Raw genomic sequence first — 23,729 nt, 5'->3', positions numbered from 1 at the left:
AATAATACAAAAAACACAAAATATGTACAATTGCAATCAAATTTTAAACCAAAGAAACATACAATTATGAAATTTGCGCCAAGCTGTCAAAAATTCCAACGAATGAATGACAGCCAATTGAAGATAATGCAGTGCTACAGGGTGTCATCGAGAAGAAGAGATTTCTAGTGTTAATATGATTTTGATTCTTAATAATTATATATTAATTTGTTTAAAAAAAAATATATATATCTTAACGACCCTAGTAAATAAATTGTGTTATTGAAATTTGGCTTTGCTTTCAAAAGAAAAATTAAAGGATACAGAGTGCTTAATAGAAATGAAAAATAAGTGTAAAGTAATATTTTTCGTACTGTACACACTTTCACGAATTTTACTTCGTATTTATTCAGAATTTGCCGCGTTAGGCGACAAAAAAACATAAAGCATGAATTTAGGCAGCACAGATGCTGTAAAGTATACTAAGTGTTAAGTTAAGAGCCTCTGCATTATTGCATATTTCAATGCAAATGCAGATTTATGTATGTATGAATATGTGAATTTTTGTGAATAATTAAGAGCATTGTTTGGCGTATGGATTTTTCTAAAAATAAAAACAGCGATGAACTAAAATTAAACAAGTAAGGGGAGAAAGTATTCGTGTGAGCAAAAAATTGTAGGGTTGATGTATATTCTGTATATATTACGTGGAAAATATGCATATAAAGCAGCGTTAAGTGTGAGGTGGGCGTTGTTTTAGGCAATTTTTTTGAATTTTGTATCATAAATTTCTAATTACCTGTTTCTTATGGAGAGTGATCTGCTCAAACGAATATATGTAGGTATCAATTTTTAACCACTACTGTTATCGACCCAATAAACTGTTAGTTGCATATAAAGCGTTTATTCTCTTTCCTTGCATTAGACCCCTGGTATAATTCTGAATAGATCAGCAACACGTGTTCTCACATTCACACATATTTATGTAGCTCCACACAAATACATATGTATGTTCACAACTACATATGTATGTGCATACCATAATACACACATATGCACATATATGTATGCCACAGTTAATGCTTAATTTTAAGCGCAATTTCAAATGATCTCAATTTAGTTTTTGTAGGTGTTAAATCTTTCGTCTCGGCGCAGTCATTGCTAAATTCACTTAAGTAGTGCGACTATTTTAACAGAGCGCCTTCGCAGGCAAAGAAACCACACTGCATGTTTGAATGTGTGTGCATGTGCTACATGAAATTGTGCGACGTCACCACCAAGATTTCCATCAACTAGCCGCGCCATTTGTGAAGTGTCATTTGAATGGCAATAAAATCTCAAAAAGCACACAGACACGCTCAAGCAGCAGTGTGGGAGCGCATGATGATTACTATTTAGAAAATTGCTTGCTATAAAAAGCAAAAGCGGGCAGACAGATGGGCAAGTGTTTAGAAAAAAATACGCAAATTCGTTGTTGATTTTATGGACGTACACTAAAAACTGCACGCCTCAAGAGATTTTGAGTCAGTTATCGATGGACGGCGCACGTGTGATGTACTCAAGTGATCGGTAACGTTAAGTACAGTGATGGCACAACTGATAAGAGCAAGCAATTTAGAGCTGTGAGGGTTATTGAGTAGTGCTAAAATTTTGGTCCTTGCGCGTATTCCTTTTAAAAGTAATTATTCTTGTGTAATAAGTTTAGAGATATAACAACAAAAAAGTTAACAAGTGATAAATGCTGTGGGATACAAAAACTATATTACTCATACGCACTGCTGGGTAATTCATGCGTAAATATTATGCATATACATATGTATAAATAAAAAGAAGCTGCTGTGATATAAGTAACGGTTTGTTTTATAATGAATTTTATCAAAAATGTTTATAAAATTATTTAAAGTTGTTAGTGTCGGTTGTTAAACTCTGGTGTACTGTACGGATGTGTGATATACAAAATACCGTGTACCGTGTAGAAATCGTGTATATTCTCAAGCAAAAGCACTGCCAATATTAAAAACAAGTTTTAAAAACTTGTATTTTGCTGTTTCCAATTGTGTAAAGTACTTATTAGATCAACTTTTTGCGTAACTAAGTACAACAATTTAACTAAAATGTTCAGCCGCAGCAACTCGCATCCTGGCAATGGACCAGCCGACGCTTACACACAAGTGCCCACGAATATCACGTCCGCCAAGTCCATAAACGCCGGTGCAAAAACCGCCGAGCGTGATGCTAATCGCGGTCAGTGGGCCTCAAAAACAGAGTTTATGTTATCCTGCATCGGCTATGCGGTGGGCATTGGCAATGTATGGCGTTTTCCATATCTCTGCTATCGCAGCGGTGGCGGTAAGTATGCGCATGGAATTAAAAAAATAAATAAAATAAATAAAATGAAAAAAGGTAAAGAAAAACAAGAAAAATGTAAACTTCATTATAAAATTCATCCCATGTGGATTTCTTAAGGCATAAAAAGTTATTTCTTTAGTTTGTATGGCAGCTATATACTATAGTGAAGTCCGATCTGAGCAATATGTTCGAAGAACGTAGCGCTGCCTTTTGTAATAATACATGCCAAATTTTGTGAAGCTACGTTGTCAAATAAAAAAGTTTTCAGTTTGTATGACAGCTATATGCTATAAAAGTCCAAACAAAACAATTTCTTTGTAGCGCATCTCAAATTTCATGAGGATATCCCGTTAATTAAAAAAGTTGCCCTACGAGGACATGATTCCGATGATGGTCCGTTTTCGGCGATTCCGACAAAGGGGTAGCTGCTTGAGAAGAAAAGAACGTGTACAAAATGTCAGATCGATATCTCAAAAAATGAGGGAATAGTTGGCGCATATAGACTTGTTTTTAGATTTTTTTTAAATCAACTCAGCTGGTCACGCTCATCATTTAAATACGTATATATTAGTATAAATTATATAGGTTTCCTTCGTTGCAAACCCCATATACCCTGTTTACCATAAATAAAATACTTAACTACTTAGTTTAAGCCGTTCTCGATTCATTATCATAACGATTTGATTAACGTTTTTATTTAATTTTTTCTTGTTGCGCACATTAGCACTACCTTTAGTCTAGTGTTCATTATTAAATTGCTTACAATTGTTAATTTAGTTTTTATTTATGCAAATACAGCAATCACAGCAGCAACGAGCAACTCACACAGCTGCACACACACGCGCAGACGCTGACGTACGCCGCAAGAATACAAAATTGCTTCGCACCATAATTGCAGTAATTTTTCTATTTATTTTTGCTTACATTTATTCCGCTATGTTTTTGCTCAGCCGCTGTTTGTTTTTATGCGCTTTTATACAATTCTTTGTCTGTTGCTTTCGTCAAATTCACATTGCAAGCTATTTTTAGTTTGGACGCAAAGAAATATGCAAAAGCGTGCTGCAGTTTCACACACGTACAGGCATACCTGCACATGGACAAATGAATACACATGGACACAGATACATGCACATGTGGGTGGTGGGGGCATTCGTTGAACTTTTTGTGTATGGAATTGCTTCCTTCTTGGCATTGGTGGTGTGCGCGCGCGCTGACTTTCGCTTGGCGCACCAACGGTGGCCTAAGCGTGCTATTTTCCTGCCGGTAAGCAACGCCTTCGATAGCTCAGTTGGTAGAGCGGTGGACTGTAGAAGTTCAGTTGTTAAATAGAGTGGCGGTGCTGTGGAATAATCGATCCCAATGATGAACATCATCAAGGTATTGGGTTAATTGATAAAACGCTTCGCATTGCCATTTTCTACTGCAATCTTGATATGTTGAAATCCATAGGTCGCTGGTTCAAATCCGGCTCGAAGGAGGCTCAATTCTTTTTTTCCCTTAACTTCCCTACTTTCATTTTTTACTTGTCATTTTTGCGATTTTTTGTTTTACAATTTGAAGTCATGAATTTTTCTACTTTCTATCATTTCTCTATTTTTCCTTTCCAAATTCGCTGCTTGTTTTTTAGGCGCATTCTTGGTGCCTTACCTGTTAATGTTATTCCTTTGCGGCATTCCATTATTTTTCATGGAGATTGTGATGGGACAATTTTCCAGCATTGGCTGTATTGGTGTCTTCCGCTTGGCACCGTTATTTAAAGGTTAGTTCAAAAATAAAAAATATTTCTGAAATTATTATTTCAGGTTTTTTTTTCATTTCCAGGCGCCGGCTTTGCTATAGTGATTGTCAACTTTATTTGTACCTGTTACTATTCGGTGATCATCGCCTATCCAATTATGTTTTTAAGTAAATTGTTTTCGTTAAAATTACCTTGGATTGATTGCCAGAATGTGTGGAACACAGATCATTGTGTGGAGGTTATGGATGTAAGTGCAAAGAAGTCAATACTAAAACTCACAAATGCACCTTGGCCCAGAAATTTGGTTTCTGAGGAAAATCGAACCACAACACATATACCACAATTTTGAATTCCATATGATTCTTTCATGATCCAGTGCACAATTCAAGCACCATGATAATATTAGGATAAAACTTTCCACAAATAATGCCTTTGTGGTATGCCATCTCCAGTCAAAAAATTGTCAAAATCGGACAATAACTGTTCAAGCCCCATCTTCCAAATATGGGGATTCCAGTGCCTGGTTACAAAAACTTTGGGTAAATCTGTAGGATATGTTATTGAAATTCGTAGAAAGTCCTTTCCTGCGATGCCTGTATGTCAAAAAAGAATCGAATCGAGTCTTTACGGGGATTTATTTATTTATTTATTAGTTTTGATCCTTGCAAGTTGCAAGCATATAATAGGTTCGCTTGCAGCAAAACTGATGAGGCCTTCCTTACTTATAATGTAAGTATAATGTTTGGCTAATTACTGACCACACAGAGCGTACGAACTCTCTATGTCCGTACATGAATGGATGATATTTTAATTTCTTCACTAGCTAACTCCTATTTTAGAATATCTGTGATAAGCAGTCAATGATCGTTTAGCTGCATATGTTTTGCCCTATATTTTATGTCATAACTTCATTCCAGCATTTAAATTTTTTCCGCCCGGTCCACCAGCGACGCGGCAGAATTCAATTCAGTAGGCAAATCGCTGCTTCGCTACCAGGCGCCCAGAAACAGCCAGTAGGGATCAGTTAAAATTTTAAACTTCTGCAATTATGGATCGATTTCGATGAACAAGGTGTCGTTGAAAAGAGCAAAGCTTGGCGTATCCCATTAATTAATGCATTTTAAAAATGTAAGTAAGTTTAGCGGCAAATTAGAAAGAAATATAAAATAGCTGGTTCTTGATTGAAAATTGGTTTATTACGCGCTTCGGAAGCGCGCAGTCAGCTCGTTCACCAGCATATGACCTTTGGTATTCCTTAGTATTTTATTCCCAACCCATTCTGTGCCGTATCAGATTTAAAGTTAAGTTCTTTTGGATGACATAATATTTTCAGGACCAATATTTTTTACGTTCTAAACGTGGCTTAGACTCAACACATTTTGGTTGTGTTTAAAAATAAAAAAACTGTCATCACTAATGCCAATCAAATTAATTATATACCATATACATTTCTGATACTCCTAACAGTTAGCGAAGCGCAACTTTACACATCACACCGGGTTTCGCACGCCAGCCGATGAGTTCTTTCAGTGGGTATTAATGTTAATTGCTGGCACATGCATGAAATCTTACTTTAAATATTTGAATTACAGTTTCGAAATTTTGAAAATATCTGGGAGCATTGAGGAATTAGGCGGCTTGGTATGGCCACTGTTTTATTGCTTGATCTTTGCGTGGCTCTCGGTGTATGTCTGCATCATACGCGGCATAAAAACGGTAGGTATTTTTCCCCAACTTCAGAATTTTTAATTTATAACTATTTTTATAATTTATATACAAACATTCCTATATTCCTCCAGGTCGGCAAAGTGGTTTACTTCACCGCAATTTTTCCTTTCTTCATACTCTTCGTATTATTTATACGCGGCGTAACGCTACCTGGCGCCTGGAAAGGTATTTTGTTCTACATCAAACCGGAATGGTCACGGTTGTTGGATCTAAAAGTTTGGGCCGACGCTGCAATACAGATATTCTTTTCGTTGGGACCGGGTTGGGGAGGCATTGTGAATATGGCTAGTTTTAATAATTTTCGCAACAACGCTAGAGGCGATGCGTTCGTTATACCGATTGTGAATTGTGCGACTAGCATATTTGCGGGATTCGTGGTTTTCTCCGTGTTGGGTTTCCTTTCGCGTAAGTGCGCAAAAATCAAACTTCCTACTTTTGTTAATGCTTTTGACCTAACAGACCAATCCGGCATACCAGTGGCCACGGTGGCAACATCTGGTCCCGGCCTGGCATTCGTCACATATCCACAGGCGATCGCCATGCTGCCAATGCCACATTTGTGGGCTGCCCTCTTCTTCTTAATGCTCTTCCTTCTAGGTTTGGATAGTGCGGTAAGTGTTGGCTGAAACTATATAAAGTTGTACATATTTTGTAATGAAATATATTTTCAGTTTGTTCAAATCGAGGCGATTATATCGTCGATCATCGATGAAATACCAAAGCTGCGACAGCATAAAGCTCTCGTTACATTGGGATCGGTTATGATCATGTTTTTAATGTCAATAATTATGGTAACAAAGGTAAGAAATTACTATATAGTTTAGGTTGATTCTACGCTCAGACTTTTTAACGCTCTGAAATGAGAATTGTTGAGATGGTTTTGCGTTTGTGTATTCTTTAAGGTCAGATACTTCTTGAATGTACTTTTTCGTATAACTTTATGTTCAGCTATAATCAGCCGGGTAGTATTTAGAGCTCAACCAAACATTATAGGAAGATTTGTGAGGCTGTTTATGTAGAAGTTACAAATGTATTATACTCTCAGTATATATATGACCTCAAAATCTCTTATGTACTCATTCCGCAGTTGTTTTGTGATCGCAGTTCCAAGTAATAAATTTACTTGTAAGCCTGGAAGAGATAGCTTGGACAGTATAATAGCTTGTATGGTCTCCAGCGTCCTCTCATTTTGTTGAACTCTCACAAATAATGAGCTGGAAAGTATTCATGATTGATATGCAGAAGGGGTTTGTGCTTGTTACTTTTAGTATAGAAAATTCTTTGATAACTTCTTCATTCATAATCTTAAAAGTTCTCAGGAACTCAGTTTATTAGTCCGAAACAGCATCTTGATATTAAAAATCTTTTTTTACACCCAGAAGCGTTTATTTCGATAATACTATATTGATCATTTAGTCTACATCTTCCTCTAATATGGCAGATAACTCCCACTAATCTCGAGTATATTTATTTTAATTGTAATTTATTCTAGGCAGTTTATGCTTGCCACCTAAATAATCGCTTTAAACAATCATAAATCATATGTTTTCGCTTTCCAGGGCGGCATGTTCATACTTCAACTGTTTGATTGGTATTGTGCGTCAATTTCGGTAATACTCATATGCATTTTGGAAGTGGTTATGGTCGCCTGGATCTACGGCGTGGACAATTTCATTGCCGATATTTACTTTATGATCGGCAAGAGACCGGGAATCGTTTGGAAGTTTTGTTGGACATACATCACGCCTGTTATATTAATTGTGAGCACAGGCAAATTATCATAATTTTAAATTAATATTTGGCGTTTTTTCCTAAATAGGGCATGTTCTTCACTAGCATCATATTTAATCGCGATATAACCTATAATGGTATTATATACCCACCTTGGGCCATAGCACTCGGTTGGCTGAGTTGTTCCATTTCCATTGCATGCATTCCAGCATATATGATTTATGCATTAGTGCGAGGCCAGGGCACGCCACTGAAGACTGTGCGCAGACAATTACAAGCCGTTGATTGGACGCCGGCAAACGAGGAGTATCGCCTGGAGTACGAGGAATATCAGCGTTCACGTAAGTTAACCAGTGAACTGCATAAGAGCAGAGTGGAGTCGATGGCTAAAGCGCAAGTGTGACGTCACAAAATGTGCGTAGACATTTGCCTTATATATAAGATATATGTATGTAAAGCTTGGTAATGATTATGTAGCAGAATTTTTTTGAGTATTAACATAAGTATATATTATGCATATTTACAAAAATAATAAGAAATTACAAATAATTTGTATAAGCAAAAATATAATATAAACATTTATTAATAAAAAAAAGAATTATGAATATTATAAATTCATCTTTGGCTTTAAGGTAACGTAAAAATATGAGTTCAAATTCGTATTGATTTCTTTACAACAATAAAAACTGCTAAATCTGTAAATTAATACGTGTATACATATACGGTTTGTTCTTGTCTACAAATCACAATTTAATTTCTTCAATAGTAAATATATACATACATATACACATTTTATATGATTACACAACCAACAGACGTAGATCAGCATGATTAACTCGTTATGGCACAACTTCATCTTCCATCTGACTCAACTGATGCGTAATATCCATATTGCCCATGGCCTCCTCATAACGTTGACGCTCCTCCATTTCAAGCGGATACCAATCCAATGGCCGACAGCAGCGGCGAAAACGCATTTTGAATGGACCCGATGTTTGTAGGAGCACATAGATCATGTAGCCGGGTAAATAGAGCCACGGTAAAATGATGAGGAAAACCGCAGCTATGTGAACTACAATTGAGGCGACACTGTGCTCGAAGAACGCAGCGACCACCGAAATTAACTGTAATTGAAAGATTTTAGTGGTAATGCAAAGTTTTTCAAGCTTTCAATAATGAAGCTCATGAAGTTGTTTGGAAATATGAGTGCATTGATATTGAAATGTGAAGCTGTAAGTACATATGTATGTGTAAGCCAACTCACTAGCAGTAGGATGAGGCAGATCGGCGCAACAAACCGCAACATATTTACTTTCCACGTAGAAAAACGTTGACCCAACATGAATTCTATATCGCGCTGAAAGCGTATGCGGCCGTAAATCCACAGTACGACCAGAAGCAGAAAGAGATTCAGTGATGTTTGCGTGAATAGTGTATCCATTGACATGGCGCTGAAGAAAACGACACCGTGCTGCAATTGTAAAGGGAAGAAAAATAAGTAGGTCACATGACTGTAGTGGTAACGCATTATTTGTGCTGTGTCGTATCATATTCGATTGCGTTAGGCTAAGTTGGGTTAGGTTAGGTCAGGTAAATACAATGATGATGATGATGAGGACACGAATAATCCCGCTTGTACAGCAATAGACGCCTATTCGCTGTGATACCCAGATCTCCAAGGTACTGATGAAAGTATGGCGACCTAGATGATTCAAACTTAATCTGCCGAAGACTGGACGTTGTAGGAGAAAGCTTTACTTTCTTTATTTCTTCCATATGCTATGGTTACATCACATCGCAATGCAGCATATCATATTTCATGACATCACAATACTCAAAAGGTGGTAATATAAAAATGTGGCATTTCAGCTTCTCACATATCATCACATCACATCATATCAGATATCATCAGATCATATCTGTCATTACATCATATGATCACGTCACATCATCACATCATATCATAACATAATAGCCAGTTTTTTTATTCATTATTTTTACCTTTCGTCATCATTAATAATTGAGCGTAAAAAATTAAGAAAGAAAAATTTAATTGCCATGTTGTGGAATCCTACAGCAGATTTCTCATTCAGTTAGTGTTTAAAGATTTTCCAATAACAAGTCTCTTTACAAAATGAATCAAACTTACATTGGAGCACGTGTACAGAGACAAAACGGCTAGTATGCTAATGATGCCGAAAGTGACTTCTGTTCTTCGCGCACGCAGAATTTCGAATTCATCGAATACGCTTTGGAAAACAGAGAATAAGCTTGTGATCTGCAAGAAAGAAATCAAAAATTGATTACTTATATGCATATTATATAAAAGTAAATAGAGCTTTAAATAGCTCTATTATATTAGTATAGATAAATCTTTACCATCGTAATCAGCGCCATAAGTGCGAGCATGCCAAAGAAAATCATTGACCAGAGATTTGGCCAACTCATCGTGGTCATTACGCTGCCACTCGATAAATACAAAGCCCAGTGATGATTCACATACACATACAAATTATCTACCTCATCGTAATGTTCGATGATAGCTGTTAAAAATGAGTTCTCTAAATATATTTTTTAACTTTAGAATTTTCGAATTTTACTTACATTGAAAATAGCCCTGAATTATGTGCGTTAAAATGCCGTAAGCAATAAAAATGCACATTTGTCCTATACAAATAAGCCAACTGAAATTCATAATGTTTGTTTTGAAACGATTAAAGCTAGCCAAAGCAATAATGGAACCCCAACCGGGACCAAAAGCGGATACGATAAACAGCAGTGTATTCGGTATGCCTTCAGCCAATTCACGCGGAGTTGCTATGAAATAACTGAATATATATTTGAAATCGAGTGATAGCAGCAGGAAACGTATAACCGAAATGATCAGCAAAGCCAGCGATGCCCAAATGGTGTAACGTAGAAATTTGCTCATCTGCAGAAAGCAAAGAAAATGGAGATAAAGCGTGAGAAATGCATACGTTAAGTTATGAGTGCTTTAAAATAATGCTATACGTACCAACTCGGTATTGTAGAAGCGATAAAAGACGGCAGCGACAATGCCCCAGCTAAGCATTGTGCAAAGTAGCAGCTCCCACGAAAACATAAAAGGACTATGGTACTCATAGTTGTCCATAATATCGTCACCACCGAAAATCGAGCTGCATTTTGGTATTTTAATAATATTTGTCAGTGTGGAAGTGTGAAAGATTATTGCACTTGGCGTTAACTTACTTGAAGAATAATACAGACGGCACTTCATAGCCAATATATTTATAGGAATCGTTGGTCTTTGCCATGCTAGCATTAATTTCCACTACATCCTTAAGTTTGCAGGACTATTGCCATATGTTTTTTATTTTTTATTTTTTTGTTTTGATAAAATAAAAAAATTGTTTTGTTAAAATATATATTTAGATACTGTTATTATATTTACATGTTCAACATTCACTTCGGTGCTGTTTATGAACCACTTTTCCATGCCCTCACAGCTCCAAGGTATTGTAGGGCGCATGGAGTGGAAGAAATAGAGTAACGGCACCGCAGCGAACATACTGTAGTAGGTGAGCACTGCCAAATTGACGCCCAAACTTATATAACCCAAGCCTAAAAGTAGAATAAAGTGCTTGCAATTTATTCTTTTTCAATATGCGAAATGAGATTTTTTAATATTAAATATTTTTTTTATATTTAACATTTTGTTATATTTATTAGTTTTTAAAATTAATATTTTTTTAAATTTGAGTTTTTTATACCCTTGAAAATTGGTGATATACGAAACACCGATATAAAACCACTGCTGGAAAACTGTCCCATAAATGACTGAATCACCATTATTGGCACCACAAAAAGAAACATACAGACGACGTACGGTATAACAGCACCTGTGAAAGATATTTGAAATGTATTTAAAAGCAACATGTTATTTAATTTAATAATTATACTATAGCTAAATATAAATAAAAACATTAATCAATTACATCTCGCTTCAAATTTACTGCCATCTGATTCGACATCGCTTCTTTAATATACGGCGGTAGTAATTTACTTGATTACAATTAATTATATGAGTAATTATGTGCATGTAAAACAAGCCTACTACAGTTTGCCAACATTTGAGCCCTACAAGATAACAGAAAGTGAGAGAGAGAGATTCTGAACATGGAAAAATCATTACGAAGATTACACCTATGGGGTGCAAAAAATGGACTAGATGTTCCCCCAGGTAAAACGGAGCTGATGTTTTTATCAAGAAAAGCAAAAATACCTCGATTTAATCCTCCTTACCGCAAAATACCTAGTTTGGTTAAAATCAGTACCAAAATGAATTAGAAAATAAACATTGAAAAATTAATAATGCACCTGCAAAAGAATACTTAGCAAAAGACGTGGCCTTAAACCAAATATACGAGTAGTATGGATTTATACGGCCGTCATTAGACCAAATCTAACTTGTAGAGCACTGGTTTGGGGGTCAGCATTAAAGACATAATTGATATCAGTAAATTATATATAATACCAGGAACAGCCTGTGCAGGGCCCGTCGACGCGTATAATTGGAAAGTAACAGCACGTCCTGCTATCAGAACTAAGGAATTAGGACGTTAGAACCTGAAAGGTTACGTACATAGTACTATTCTCAAGCATTTAAACATAAGTAAATCAGCCTAGATCTTCCCAAAAGCGAGGTGAGGATTCCCACTAGATGTAAATGAAGAAGTAGTTTTGTAGGTGAAGAGGGCAAGGCTGGAGCCAATACTATGTCCGCTGGGAAGGATCAAAAGAAAGCTTTATATAGATTTTTAACAAAAAACAAAAAAAACTGAAAGACAACAAAGTAGATATAGCCCAAATATGACAGGATGAGAATCAAGGAACTACTTTTTAGGTGCAATAAAAGCATATACAGACTTTCAGCTACTATTGAATTGGCATTGGCCTTGGAAACCATGCGCTAGAAATATATAACAATATTATACTTCCCGTAGCTGCAAGCTAAAAGGGAATACGGAAGCGGTTTTCCACTGTTTCTGTGAATTTCCAGCTCTATTACAAGCCCGACACAAAATACTTGAAAACCATTAGGCAACAAACATTGAATTATTGTACACAAAAGCATAACGGATATATGGAAGTAGTTTCATTGAGAGCACCAAATGGTTTGAGCGCAGCGTTGAAACGGAGTAGCAAGATTATAAAGGTCCTACAATTGTGTATCAAAATGGTAAATCCAATACTAATTCAGCCCATGCGGGCAGCGCTTCTAACTTTAAGCCCACATACTTTGAAGAGGTACATATTAGTTTATATTAGGTTTACCACGAAGTTTGAAAATATTTACAATTAATCAAGGACACGAGCTGAGTCAATTTACACATGCATGTTAGTACGTCTGTCTATCTATATATACGCTTACTAATCTCTCAGTTTTTTTAACTTTTTATTTCAGAAAATATCCTAACAAGTTTATATATGGATTATCTCGCAAAGCAACGCTATATTTACATTGCTCAGATCGGACAGTTAAATGGTATATGGCGATCATACCGACTGACCGAACAAAATTTAGAAAAAGATATTTTTATACTTTTTAATGCTGTATTTTTATACCCTTTAATACAAGGAGAAATGCAAGCGTGAAGGCTGTTATAGCTTCGGTGCAGCCGAGATTCAAATTTGTTTTATTTTCAATAAATAGAAATGAGCAGATAACTCTTCAGTCATGATTACTAATATAAAAATATAAATATAAAATATTTTTAACCATACATTTCAACACCTACTGTAAGTTTATATTAAAATAAATTAAGCTTATCTCTTTGTCAAAGGTTATTGTGCAGTTATTTATTGACATGTATATAATATATGAATTCAAATAAATTAGAGGCGTAAACATATTCAGATAGACAGCGCTTATCACTAAAAAGCATTAGTAAAGGTCTATTGCGAAAAGCGTTGGCATCCAAGTACATAAATATATATACTATATGCTGTTGAAAAAAATAATAATATAATGCAATAAATTGAAAATTAAGCTACGAATTCCTAGTTCTTATTAATTATTATTATTATTTTTCTTTTTTATTGAGTTTTAAGAAAAGCGCAAATAAAAAGTCTTTATGCAATGAGATTTGCCTGTTCGAATATATTTTCTATTTCATTTAAACCTTTATTTTGTTAAAGTAATTTATTAATAGTTCTGCGTATTTTTTTTTAACTGGAAAAAACTTTGTTCGGTATATTTTTGAAATTTAAACCACTTAAATTTTACAGCAATGATGCTTCATATTATTATACATATGTCTATGTTCTAAGTGTATATTATACATTCGTGGTGGCTGCAAATATTTTTACGAAAAATTTGCTGTTAAATTTAATTCAGAAAACCTTTGATAACCACTTTTATTACGCGGAATTCCCTTCCGGCCAAAAAAAAATAATTTTGTAAACAAATTTTTACTAAATATAATGACAAACGCGTGCTTCAGAGCCAATTATCACACAACCTGCTATATATATATTTAGTACACACACACACACACAAATATTCACTATAGCACACCCAAATATTTATATATAGCAACACTGTAACACATTTGAATGACAAAAATATAAATACAGATGACGCTGCGTTGACTTACCGCCCATGTGTTGGTAGATGAACCAGCCCATCGATATGACATCCATGCGGAAGCCCAAACTAATGCAGGTGTATACGAAATCACTTGGCGCCGCCCAATAGCCACGGGTCAGGTCGGGTTTGTGTGGCCTGCGACCACTATCATATGAGGACTCGTAAACCATTTTCTACGCAAAATTTTTTATCACTTTCACTTTTTAATATTTTTTGCTTCAATATTTCTTTTTTGTAATGCAATTTAGTTGCAGTGGCAAATTGAAAAGTTGTAAACAAGGTGGTTTTGTCAGTGCGTATCTTAGATGTCGCGTTGATCCGTGCAAGTGTATGGTATGCAAACGAGTCGACGGCAAGCGCATCGACACTGAAATGAGTGCCAAGTTTATGCCACACTAAATGTTTGCCTGCCGTCGTACATTAATTACATCAATGCGATAATAGAAACCACAAAATTCACTTAAATACCGTTGTATATAAGAAATACTATATACGAATATGTAAAAGTTATAAAAGTATGAGCAATATTTTAATTAAAACGTGAGCAACAACAGCGGCTAAATGAATAGAAAACCACACTAAATTAATACTCGGATGCTCAGTGTCATTTACTTGCCTTTATCATGAACACACATATGTGCACATATAGCATTTATACTATACATACACACATATGTACTTGTATGTAAGCATGTATCGGTCAAATATAATTTTGCAACTCATATAATATTTAACTGTGCAACAAACAATATTTTCCTGCTGCGACGTTGTTGTTGCTATTATTATTGTTACTATTCTTGTTTTTATTTTTACATATTTTTTTTGTTGTTTGGTATCTGTGTTCTTGTTTTGCTTTTGATAACCGTTGATTCTAGTTGTACTTCAATGCTGACTTTTTCGTGTGTTTCGGTTTGCAAAGCTCGCGCTGATCTGTGCGCTTTCCGTAAATATTCGTACGTTGTAATTAGTAGCAACAGCTCCGGCGCATTACTGAGCCGCGCCGATCATTCTCATCATCGCATTAAACAAGCATACATACATACAATTATTATTATTATCTTATGTGTGTGTGTGTACACTATTTATATATGAATACTATGCAATATAATTGTTGCTTTTGCTTTCTTTCTATTGTCGTTGGCGGCGAATAAGCGATAACACTGAGCGCATGCAATTTTTCGAAATACCGCCGTTGCCTGTGAACTTCGTTGATTTATCAACGAAAATTGCAATGCTTTGTATGTACATATGTATGTAATAATATAGTGCTGTAGGCATATGAAGTTCAAGGTGTTTACATAAGTATGTATGATGTACATGCATTCGGTACTCAATGTATAGAAAACCAAACAAAAAACAAGTAAGAAAGCGCTAAGTTCGGGTGCAACAGAACATTTTACTATACTCTTGCAACTTGCAAGAATCAAACAGATTAATAACTTAAGATGTAAAACGTCAACCAGAGGATGGGAATCTAAGCAATTTTATATATACACATACTAGGTATATCTAACTTATACTTGTACATACATTGGTCGACAAATTCAGCATAAGATTTGATAGAAAAACGAAGATCATTATACGTAGTATATGGAAGTTGGGGTAGTATCGACCCGATTTCATCTATTAACTAGATATTATCATGCCACATACTAAAAAAAATGTTACCTGAGTTTCATTGAGCTACCTCACCTACAATCACCAATTCAATCCATTTTCGATACACAGAAATACGGATCTTGTCTGAATTTCAATTGTACATCTGACACATTGAACGATATTTCCAGTCAGAAGTCAACTATAGGTACTGAGGTCCACATATTCGGTACCAAGAGGCTTGAACAGTTTTGATTGGATTTGGACAATTTTTGGTCATAATGGCATACACTAAGGCATTATTTGTGTAAAGTTTATTAAATTGTGGGCGTGATCCACAAACTCGTAAAAATTATTGTACTTAGAGACCTGCATACCAAGTGTCATCAAAAATTTAAAAGTTTTGGACTCGAAATAAATAGACAAATACTTGGAAATCCTTCCACACCCCATTTCAACACTTACTCACCTCACTTAGGAGAAAGAATAATTTTGACGATTTTTTCTTCAAAAACCGGCGATTTGGGACACATTTTTATTTTTGTAAATTTCTGGGTAAATCCAAATTTAAAATTTCCTTTATAAAAATATGCCCCATGGGATTCTGCAAATTTCTGCTTTTCTATATTTTCTCTACAACCAGTAGTTTAGAAGTTATAAGCATTTTTGTATTCGCTTGTATTCGGCGGCTGCTTGCTACATGCTCCTGATCGCCTGGTAGAAATCTGAGATTTTGGCACCAAATTGAATGCAATTTTTTCTGAAGCGGCGACGGATGCACCATAAATTTGCGTGATGAGAGTAGCATACGAAAAGGGGCGAAATTGGAAACACGGAAGCGAGACATGCGTACGGGAAGGAATTGGAAATATGACACCGAAGGGAAGTGAAATTACGGTACTATACTTCCGGTCCGAAAACGAAGAAGGAAGTCATAAAACGGAAACGGATGTAAATTATACTTCCGCTTTACAACATCCGGACCGGAAGTAAGATTACGGTACACTATTTCCGATTTAAAAGCCTAACCGGATGTTAGACATCGGAAATTAAATAAATATAATAAAAATTACATCCATTTCCGGCTTACGACTTCCGGTTAGGACTTCGGACCGGAAGTATAATATCCTAATTCCACATCCGTTCGAGGGCCCGCTTCCGTGTTCCAAATTTCGCTCCTTTGCGTATGCTACCCATCACGCAAATTTTTGGTTTCAGGTTTTCCCAGAAATTTATAAAAATAAAAAATGTGTCCCAAATCGCCGGTTTTTGAGGAGAAAATCAGCAAAATGATTCTTTCTTCTAAGTAAGGGTGTTGAAATGGAAAAAAACTTTTAAATTCGAACATTTTGTCCAGTTTTAGGTGATACGTACAAACGTTAGGTGAACAAAACTGTAATACTCTGTAGCAGCTAGTTGCAAGAGTATAAAAAAACAAAATTGGAGTATATCTGAGTGTTCGCTGTCATATTTTGAAAATAGTAACAATGTAATGACGGGCAGAGCAATCCTACTCGATTTGCATCTCTGCGTGTGCTTGCATATCATAAAGACAGCCTGCGGTGAAACAACAACAATAACCGAATAGAAGAATTTTTGGTATAAAACTAGAAATAAAACTAAAACAGGACTAAAAAATAACTAATCCTAAAGCGATCTGATTAATGGCAATAAGAGCAGGATTTATTGATGAGTATTTTACATAAATTAAAAAAATTGTTTACTAATAAGGTTTTACATGAGCTTTACGCCTGCAAAAACATCTATTTTGCTTGCGGTTAAACCAATTGTCGAACGACTTTTATCAATCTGAGCCATTGAGCCATCTCTAAAACATGCGTTCTGAACGCATCAACCTGAACCTCTTAGTTTGTTTTTACGTAGGAAGATGTTGGAGAGCTCGCATTGTCGTGGGGAAGAAAGATCCGTCTTTCTTGGATGCAAAAATTTACCCAGTCCGGGTCAATTTTGATCAGATCAGCTATACTTTTATTGTGAACTATTTTCAATTAGACTAAAACCATAATAATTTCACATATTACATATGTATATACCCCTTTGGGGAATTATGTGAATTAGAGTGCTTGCGTTTTGTAATCCAGCGATTTACAGTAGAGCTTTATGCATAATGAATTTGCGCATCAAATATGGACTACCAGATGAAAACATTTAATTATAATGCAGTTGCTCGCATATCTACAATAAATGATGGAACATATGTGTGCGATCGCATTTTGCTATAATTATAAATTAATATACAGAAATTAAATGTATATATTTATCACTATGGTTGAGAGGAGTAAAGGGCGGATATGCTTTGAGTTTAAGACTAGAGGGCATGCATACATATACTATATGTAAGTTTATAAATGCAAAACTTCTGCCGAGTACAACCCTAGTTACGTAAACTCATTACGACGTAATTTCATCATCCGATTAATTTGCAATTCCATTTCGTTTTAAGAGCATACCAATACAATGTGATAATAGATAGGAAGATCGGAAACACCATTTAAATACAACTGACGTCTCTAATAGTGCATAAATAATATAACCAAATAAAAGCATGTCGAACGAGCGTTTTAGCTCGTTGGGCGGTATGGCCGCCAGTATGCCGGTACAAGCCTTTTGAATGGCCTCTACGTCTACATAACGCTTTTCTTTCATGGGCAAATGCATTTTTCCGAAAAGGAAGAGGTCGCACGGTGCCATATCAGATGAATACTTGGAGTGGTTAACGGTTAAAATGTGATTTATGGTCAAATAATCAGTCACAAGCGTGGATTGGATTCTGAGCAATTTTTGGTCGTCACCTTTCGTAAGCCCAAATATTCGGTCAAAATGCGATAAATCGATATTTTGGATATGTTCAATTCCATTTCCATCAATTTCATTGATGATTTCTGGTGATTTTTGATGAATTCACTCACTGTTTCGATGGAATTTCCCACAATCACTTTGAACCACTCATGCGCTCTGCTACGGGATTGACAATCATCGCCATAAACTTGTTTTATCAATTGAAATCTTTCGGTAAAAGTTTTACCAATTTCGAAGCTCATTTTCGCACCGATAACACAAACATACTGACACTTAAAACGCAATAACTTCACTTCCAATCAATGAAATGTCATGAAATACTCACTGGACAATCGATAAAGATAGCAGATTCTAACGCATCAGTCGACATATAGATGGTGCCACAAGAGGCGCTAGATTCAAAAAGTCCTGTTTACTTTGGAAGGCATCTTGTATAATAAATAATTGATGCCCTGACATGGTGGTTAAGTAACCGCAGCCATACTCTGGTAATACGCGCACAAGGCAATTAATTATTACTAAGAGTTTCTTAAGAGGCATATGTATCTAGTGTAATAGCAAAACAAAAAACCTCGATATTTGGGAATGAAAAAAAATTACTCTATCGACTGTTTTAAAGTTTTCAGGGTTTTGGAAAACTAAAAAATTAAATATTTCTTGAGTTATATGAGATCTCCGACGACGCTAAAACAAAGGTCCCTCGATGCTGCAGTGATTTCCGCCTTTTACGTGGAAGAAATAAAAATTCTCATTAAACTAGAAGATATTCTCCGTACAATAATCTACAATCAAAACAAAAATTTAGAAAATGGCGGCGTTGAATTTTACTCCAAATTTTTGGTCGTTATTGATTCGTATATAGAGCTATATACACAACAGAGCAATTCATGATGATCGGATTATTTCTTTTCGAGTTAATACTGCAGCAAATTCGAAAAATGTTGTATGGAGATTAACGCGGATGAACAGAACGATGGCTCTAACTCAAAAATTATTTGAGATATCGATTTTTTCAAAACTTGCAATTAGTCCTTTAATGATATCAAATATATTTTGCTTTTTCATATCCTATATAATTGTATTAGAAGACCGGTGATATTCAAATTATGTACTGCAAAATTTTTGCACATCTGTATAAGAGGGAAAGCGGATGGAAATATATGTTAAGTTTTGGATGATTAAGGGATAATTTTTCTATTAACAAAATGGTATAATACGGCAGCTACGGTACGGCAAGGGCGCAATTTACAAAGAAACCAGAATGTATCATCAATAATATCACTTCCGAGTTTTCTGAGGAATTTACTAAGGAAAAATTGAGTCAAAGTAATTTGTACTACAAACAAACGACATAAGAAATAATGGCATACATATGTACTTATATCAAAGCAGATAGATTAGAACAGCTTAGAATTTATTTATTGCATCTTCTCTTCATATGAATATTAGAGTAAATAAAAAAAATCCATCGAGAGCACATTAATGCGTAGCTTAAGTTTGGTGAAATTACTTGTTGCCAACCAAAAGCCTCAGCTCAGATTGGATTTGAGAGAACTGTGGCAGTCATAACTCGACAAGTGGTACAATTAAATTGAATCTTAGACTATTTCAACTAATTATTATGAATATTTGTAAATTGTTTTTATCAAATATTTAACTTTGTGAATTGTATTATATATTTAATAGCAAGTACTTTGAATGTCGAAGTAAAGCGATAGTTATTTGAATGCCAAGTGCATGAGAGGCTAAATGATCGCTTGACATTGTTTATTTACTCAAATGCATATCACTGAGCGCATTTGTTTGAGTATGTAATTATGTGAAACTCATGTAAATAAATATTTTAAATAATTTGCATACGATTACAGATGCATATGTAAAAGATAGGGGAATAAAATTTGCATTGAAATGTGAGCGACATTAGCGACTGAGAGCAGAGGAAAACACATTTAAAATTAATTTCTATGTATGTAATATAATTAATACAATATATGTATTATAGAACACCATTGATCCCTCACTTAATAATTTGCATGTTGATTATTATTACAGCTATTGTTATTGTACTTTTTTTCGAGAAACTGATAAGCATTTAAAAACCGGTGAATTCTCAATTCAACAGAAATTATCGAACAAAATTTAATGTATTGAACTTATGTGAGGTTATTTTCGAAAAGTATAAGTAAGTACAGTAAAACTCCTTAAGTACACCCCGCTTAAGTACCGAACCTACTTAATAACCAAAATTTTTGGGCTTAGTACTCGCATTGAAGCACTTAAGCGAGCTCTTTTAAGTGGCCAACACTGTAAAGGTTGAGATTTTTGTGTGGCATTTCAGTGGGTTTCACTGTAGGCATACACAAAAATGTTTTTTGCAATTTTCGATAAAGCTTACTATAGTAATGTATATATTTTTTAGACTTCAGAGATTTCAACAAACAAAAAGTCGAATGACTTTTTAAAAAAGTGGGACATTTTGACGTGAGAATTTTGATTGAAAATTGGGTTTTTTCGATTTAAGTCGAAATAAGGTTTCCTCTTTAATATTTTAAATAATAAAAATACCGTTTATTTGGGATATAAAAAGGTAAGTTTAAAAAAAATCGTAATATAAGTTATTTTTATGAACTAAAAATAAAAAAAATCTAAAAGCTGAAATATATAACTTTTTTAAATTTTCCACATAAATTTTGAGGTTATGTGAAAAAAGCATTGGACAAAAGTTATAGATCTTTTCATTACCAACAATATTGCACTATATCTTATTTCTATAGAACCCGTAGTTTTGCCGGAAATCGAGTTAAATTCAACCACGCTCCTACTCTCCGCGACCTCAGATAGGCCGTAAATTATTATCTATTATTTTAGTTTTGTTATTTAATCTTTAGTTTCCAAAAGGTTTTACCTCCTACGTTAATTTTCGATTTCAAAAATTATCTATCTTGGTCTATAGCTGTAATTTTTTGCTGATGATGATGATGATTGCCCGAGATGTCATTTTTGATTTCAATACTTCATTAGGCCCTGTCATGATTAAAGTTCCTCTTTAAATGCTTTATTTTTAATTGCAATAATTCGTGTCAACGCATTAGTTTGATGACAAGCAGCACAAACATTAAGCGAACACAAACGTTTTGTAAAAAAAAAACTATTGTACTCTGTAGCAACTGGTTGCAGGAGTATAACAACTGAAACCATTAAGCTTACCGTATACAAAACAAAAAAGTACCATCAGCAGCTATGCTTTTAAGCTCCACTATGTGTCTGCCAGAATTTTTGTATGATACATATAATTACAAGAAATTAATGTACTTAATGAGCGACTAACTAATAGACTAATAACAGTAATGATGTGACGTTTTTTGCAAATTAAATTATTACACTAAACTACAAATTAATATTTGCTTTATTCATGGAAATGTTAGTAGAACCATGGCTGATGAATGTAGAAAGGAATATTATAAAGAATTTGAAAATTAAATTGTTAAAATAAAGCAATAATGTAATATAAACTGATTCATTATTGATATATGAAAGCATATGACTGACTGGACAAATGCTTGAAAGGTATCCTTACAATGAAGGACTTCTTTTAAAAGCCATCATCTGGTCGAAACCGGCTATAAGCTTGTATGTATATGCTCTCATAAATCGGTTAAATTCAAGAAAGCTTTCTTACATGCGACATATGTATATATACATATAAACTGAAAACTGTGGAGACAAACTTAACAAGCGCTATGTAGATATGTATACCCTTAGATATAAGCACTGAGCTGTTGGATGGACCGCCAGTACCAAATTTGCTCAAATTGGATTTTTAAAATTTATTTTTTAAATAAAACACATAAAAAATAAGCAACAGCTATCATTATTTAGCGATCCTTTAAATTTATTTTTAAATACTTATCTGCTCTCTGGGTAAAGGCAGCAAAATATTATCAACAGTCAAATTTGCAAAGGCATAATGAGTTCTTGTGAATTGCATTATTATGATAATACCAAGTCAATGCATTCTTAAATGCGCACAGAGGGCATTGGACAACTTTTGTTGTTATTCTGGGAAGTAATGAATCAAAATACCTGTTTGTGTGCTTATACACACATACATACATATATATATATAGGCACGAACTAAAAAAATAATAATAAAATATGCTCAAGACTCAATTATCGCATGTCGTCAGAGAATTTGTTCAGAGTAATGTTTGTAATGTATGTACAATATACACATACATATGTATATTATATGTGTGCATTGGTTTAGTTTGTGCGACAGAATATATACCGGTGAACGTGACGTTAGTCAACATCATATCCGTATTTTCAAATTATAAGAAAATTTCTTTGAAAAACAGTAATTAAATTTAAATTTGTTGTTGTTGCTTGCTCTTGTCTGTAATATTGAACCTAATGATTACCAGGAAATTTGATGACCAATAAACTTGATAAGAACAAGTTGATGGGTATAAATACATTTTTTTGACTAATGACTACACTATACATTCAGGATCTAATTTGATTTCGTTTTTGAGTTCACTTAAACTTAACTTAAACACTTTATAGATACATTTTTTTCCTTGATCTTACAAATTGCAAAAGTACCAAGTTTTGTAATTAATATGTGATATTTTCTAATGTGTGGTGTCCATCTACGTAACATGATGTAGATGATTTTTATTGACATTTAAAGAATGTAAAATAACTAAAAAAAATCTAAAAAATTGTCGAATTACAGAACGATGGAGTAAGGGATTATTTCAATCCTTGTAGTGGTCTAACATATAACATAAACATATTGGAAACAATTTTTCATTAGTAAAGATGTCGTTATAGGATTGACCTTCGACAAAGAAAAAAACACAAAATAGCTACGACTTGACAAAAAAGTTTTTATTCGCTTTTTTTTACTTTTTCGAATTTAAAAAAACTTAAAATTTAAATTTTCCAAAATCCGAGGCAGCTATGCAAGGCAAGATTTATATCAAATTTCAAAGAAATCGGTTAGGTAGAACTTGAGATATAATTTTTTTGAACACCTAAACTATCAAATCATGAAAAAAAACTTCCGATTTTTCATATTAGACTAGGCAAGAATACACCCTTATATGTACAACTTAGTCACTACCAAAAACTCGAAATTAAATTTACTAAATC

General features: G+C 34.4%; 2 protein-coding genes and 1 non-coding gene across 4 annotated transcripts; 2 read left to right on the top strand and 1 right to left on the bottom strand.

The window, feature by feature from the left end:
- Positions 1-1,431: 1,431 nt before the first annotated feature.
- On the top strand, positions 1,432-8,099 carry LOC120767206 (sodium- and chloride-dependent glycine transporter 1). Of its 2 annotated transcripts, XM_040093016.1 has the most exons (11): positions 1,432-1,832; positions 1,890-2,328; positions 3,956-4,087; positions 4,150-4,313; positions 5,534-5,595; positions 5,659-5,782; positions 5,866-6,199; positions 6,254-6,405; positions 6,466-6,594; positions 7,354-7,554; positions 7,614-8,099. In XM_040093016.1, the coding sequence occupies exons 2-11, from the start codon at positions 2,094-2,096 to the stop codon at positions 7,926-7,928; spliced, it is 1,848 nt and encodes a 615-aa protein (XP_039948950.1). In that variant the 5' UTR covers positions 1,432-1,832; positions 1,890-2,093; the 3' UTR covers positions 7,929-8,099. The 2 variants fall into 2 exon arrangements, with proteins under 2 accessions (XP_039948950.1, XP_039948949.1); XM_040093015.1 differs by having other exon boundaries at positions 1,432-2,328.
- Trnay-gua lies at positions 3,602-3,805 on the top strand. Its single transcript has 2 exons — positions 3,602-3,638; positions 3,770-3,805. It is a non-coding gene; the product is annotated as a tRNA-Tyr (tRNA).
- A 124-nt stretch (positions 8,100-8,223) lies between the features above and the next one.
- LOC120767208 (sodium- and chloride-dependent neutral and basic amino acid transporter B(0+)-like) lies at positions 8,224-14,861 on the bottom strand. The gene is made up of 10 exons (XM_040093017.1): positions 14,164-14,861; positions 11,278-11,406; positions 10,959-11,128; positions 10,757-10,860; positions 10,542-10,683; positions 10,130-10,457; positions 9,905-10,068; positions 9,675-9,803; positions 8,790-8,996; positions 8,224-8,649 (listed from the first exon to the last, which is right to left on the bottom strand). Exons 1-10 carry the CDS (start codon positions 14,324-14,326, stop codon positions 8,365-8,367), a joined length of 1,821 nt encoding a protein of 606 aa, XP_039948951.1. The 5' UTR covers positions 14,327-14,861; the 3' UTR covers positions 8,224-8,364.
- Between the last annotated feature and the right edge of the window lie 8,868 nt (positions 14,862-23,729).

The sequence above is a fragment of the Bactrocera tryoni genome, chromosome 2, assembly GCF_016617805.1.
Source record: "Bactrocera tryoni isolate S06 chromosome 2, CSIRO_BtryS06_freeze2, whole genome shotgun sequence".
Lineage (NCBI taxonomy): Eukaryota > Metazoa > Arthropoda > Insecta > Diptera > Tephritidae > Bactrocera > Bactrocera tryoni.
The sequence above is the reverse complement of the archived record's forward strand: the minus strand, read 5'-3'. Positions and strand labels throughout refer to the sequence as shown.

Coding starts and splice junctions, on each gene's coding strand:
- LOC120767206 (XM_040093016.1), top strand. CDS start 2,094: ATGTTCAGCCGCAGCAACTCGCATCCTGGCAATGGACCAGCCGACGCT. Junction 4,314..5,533: donor ATTGTGTGGAGGTTATGGAT/GTAAGTGCAAAG, acceptor TACTCCTAACAG/TTAGCGAAGCGCAACTTTAC. Junction 6,200..6,253: donor CGTGTTGGGTTTCCTTTCGC/GTAAGTGCGCAA, acceptor TTGACCTAACAG/ACCAATCCGGCATACCAGTG.
- LOC120767208 (XM_040093017.1), bottom strand. CDS start 14,326: ATGGTTTACGAGTCCTCATATGATAGTGGTCGCAGGCCACACAAACCC. Junction 11,407..14,163: donor CATCTACCAACACATGGGCG/GTAAGTCAACGC, acceptor TATCTTTCACAG/GTGCTGTTATACCGTACGTC. Junction 8,997..9,674: donor CTCTGTACACGTGCTCCAAT/GTAAGTTTGATT, acceptor TTACAATTGCAG/CACGGTGTCGTTTTCTTCAG.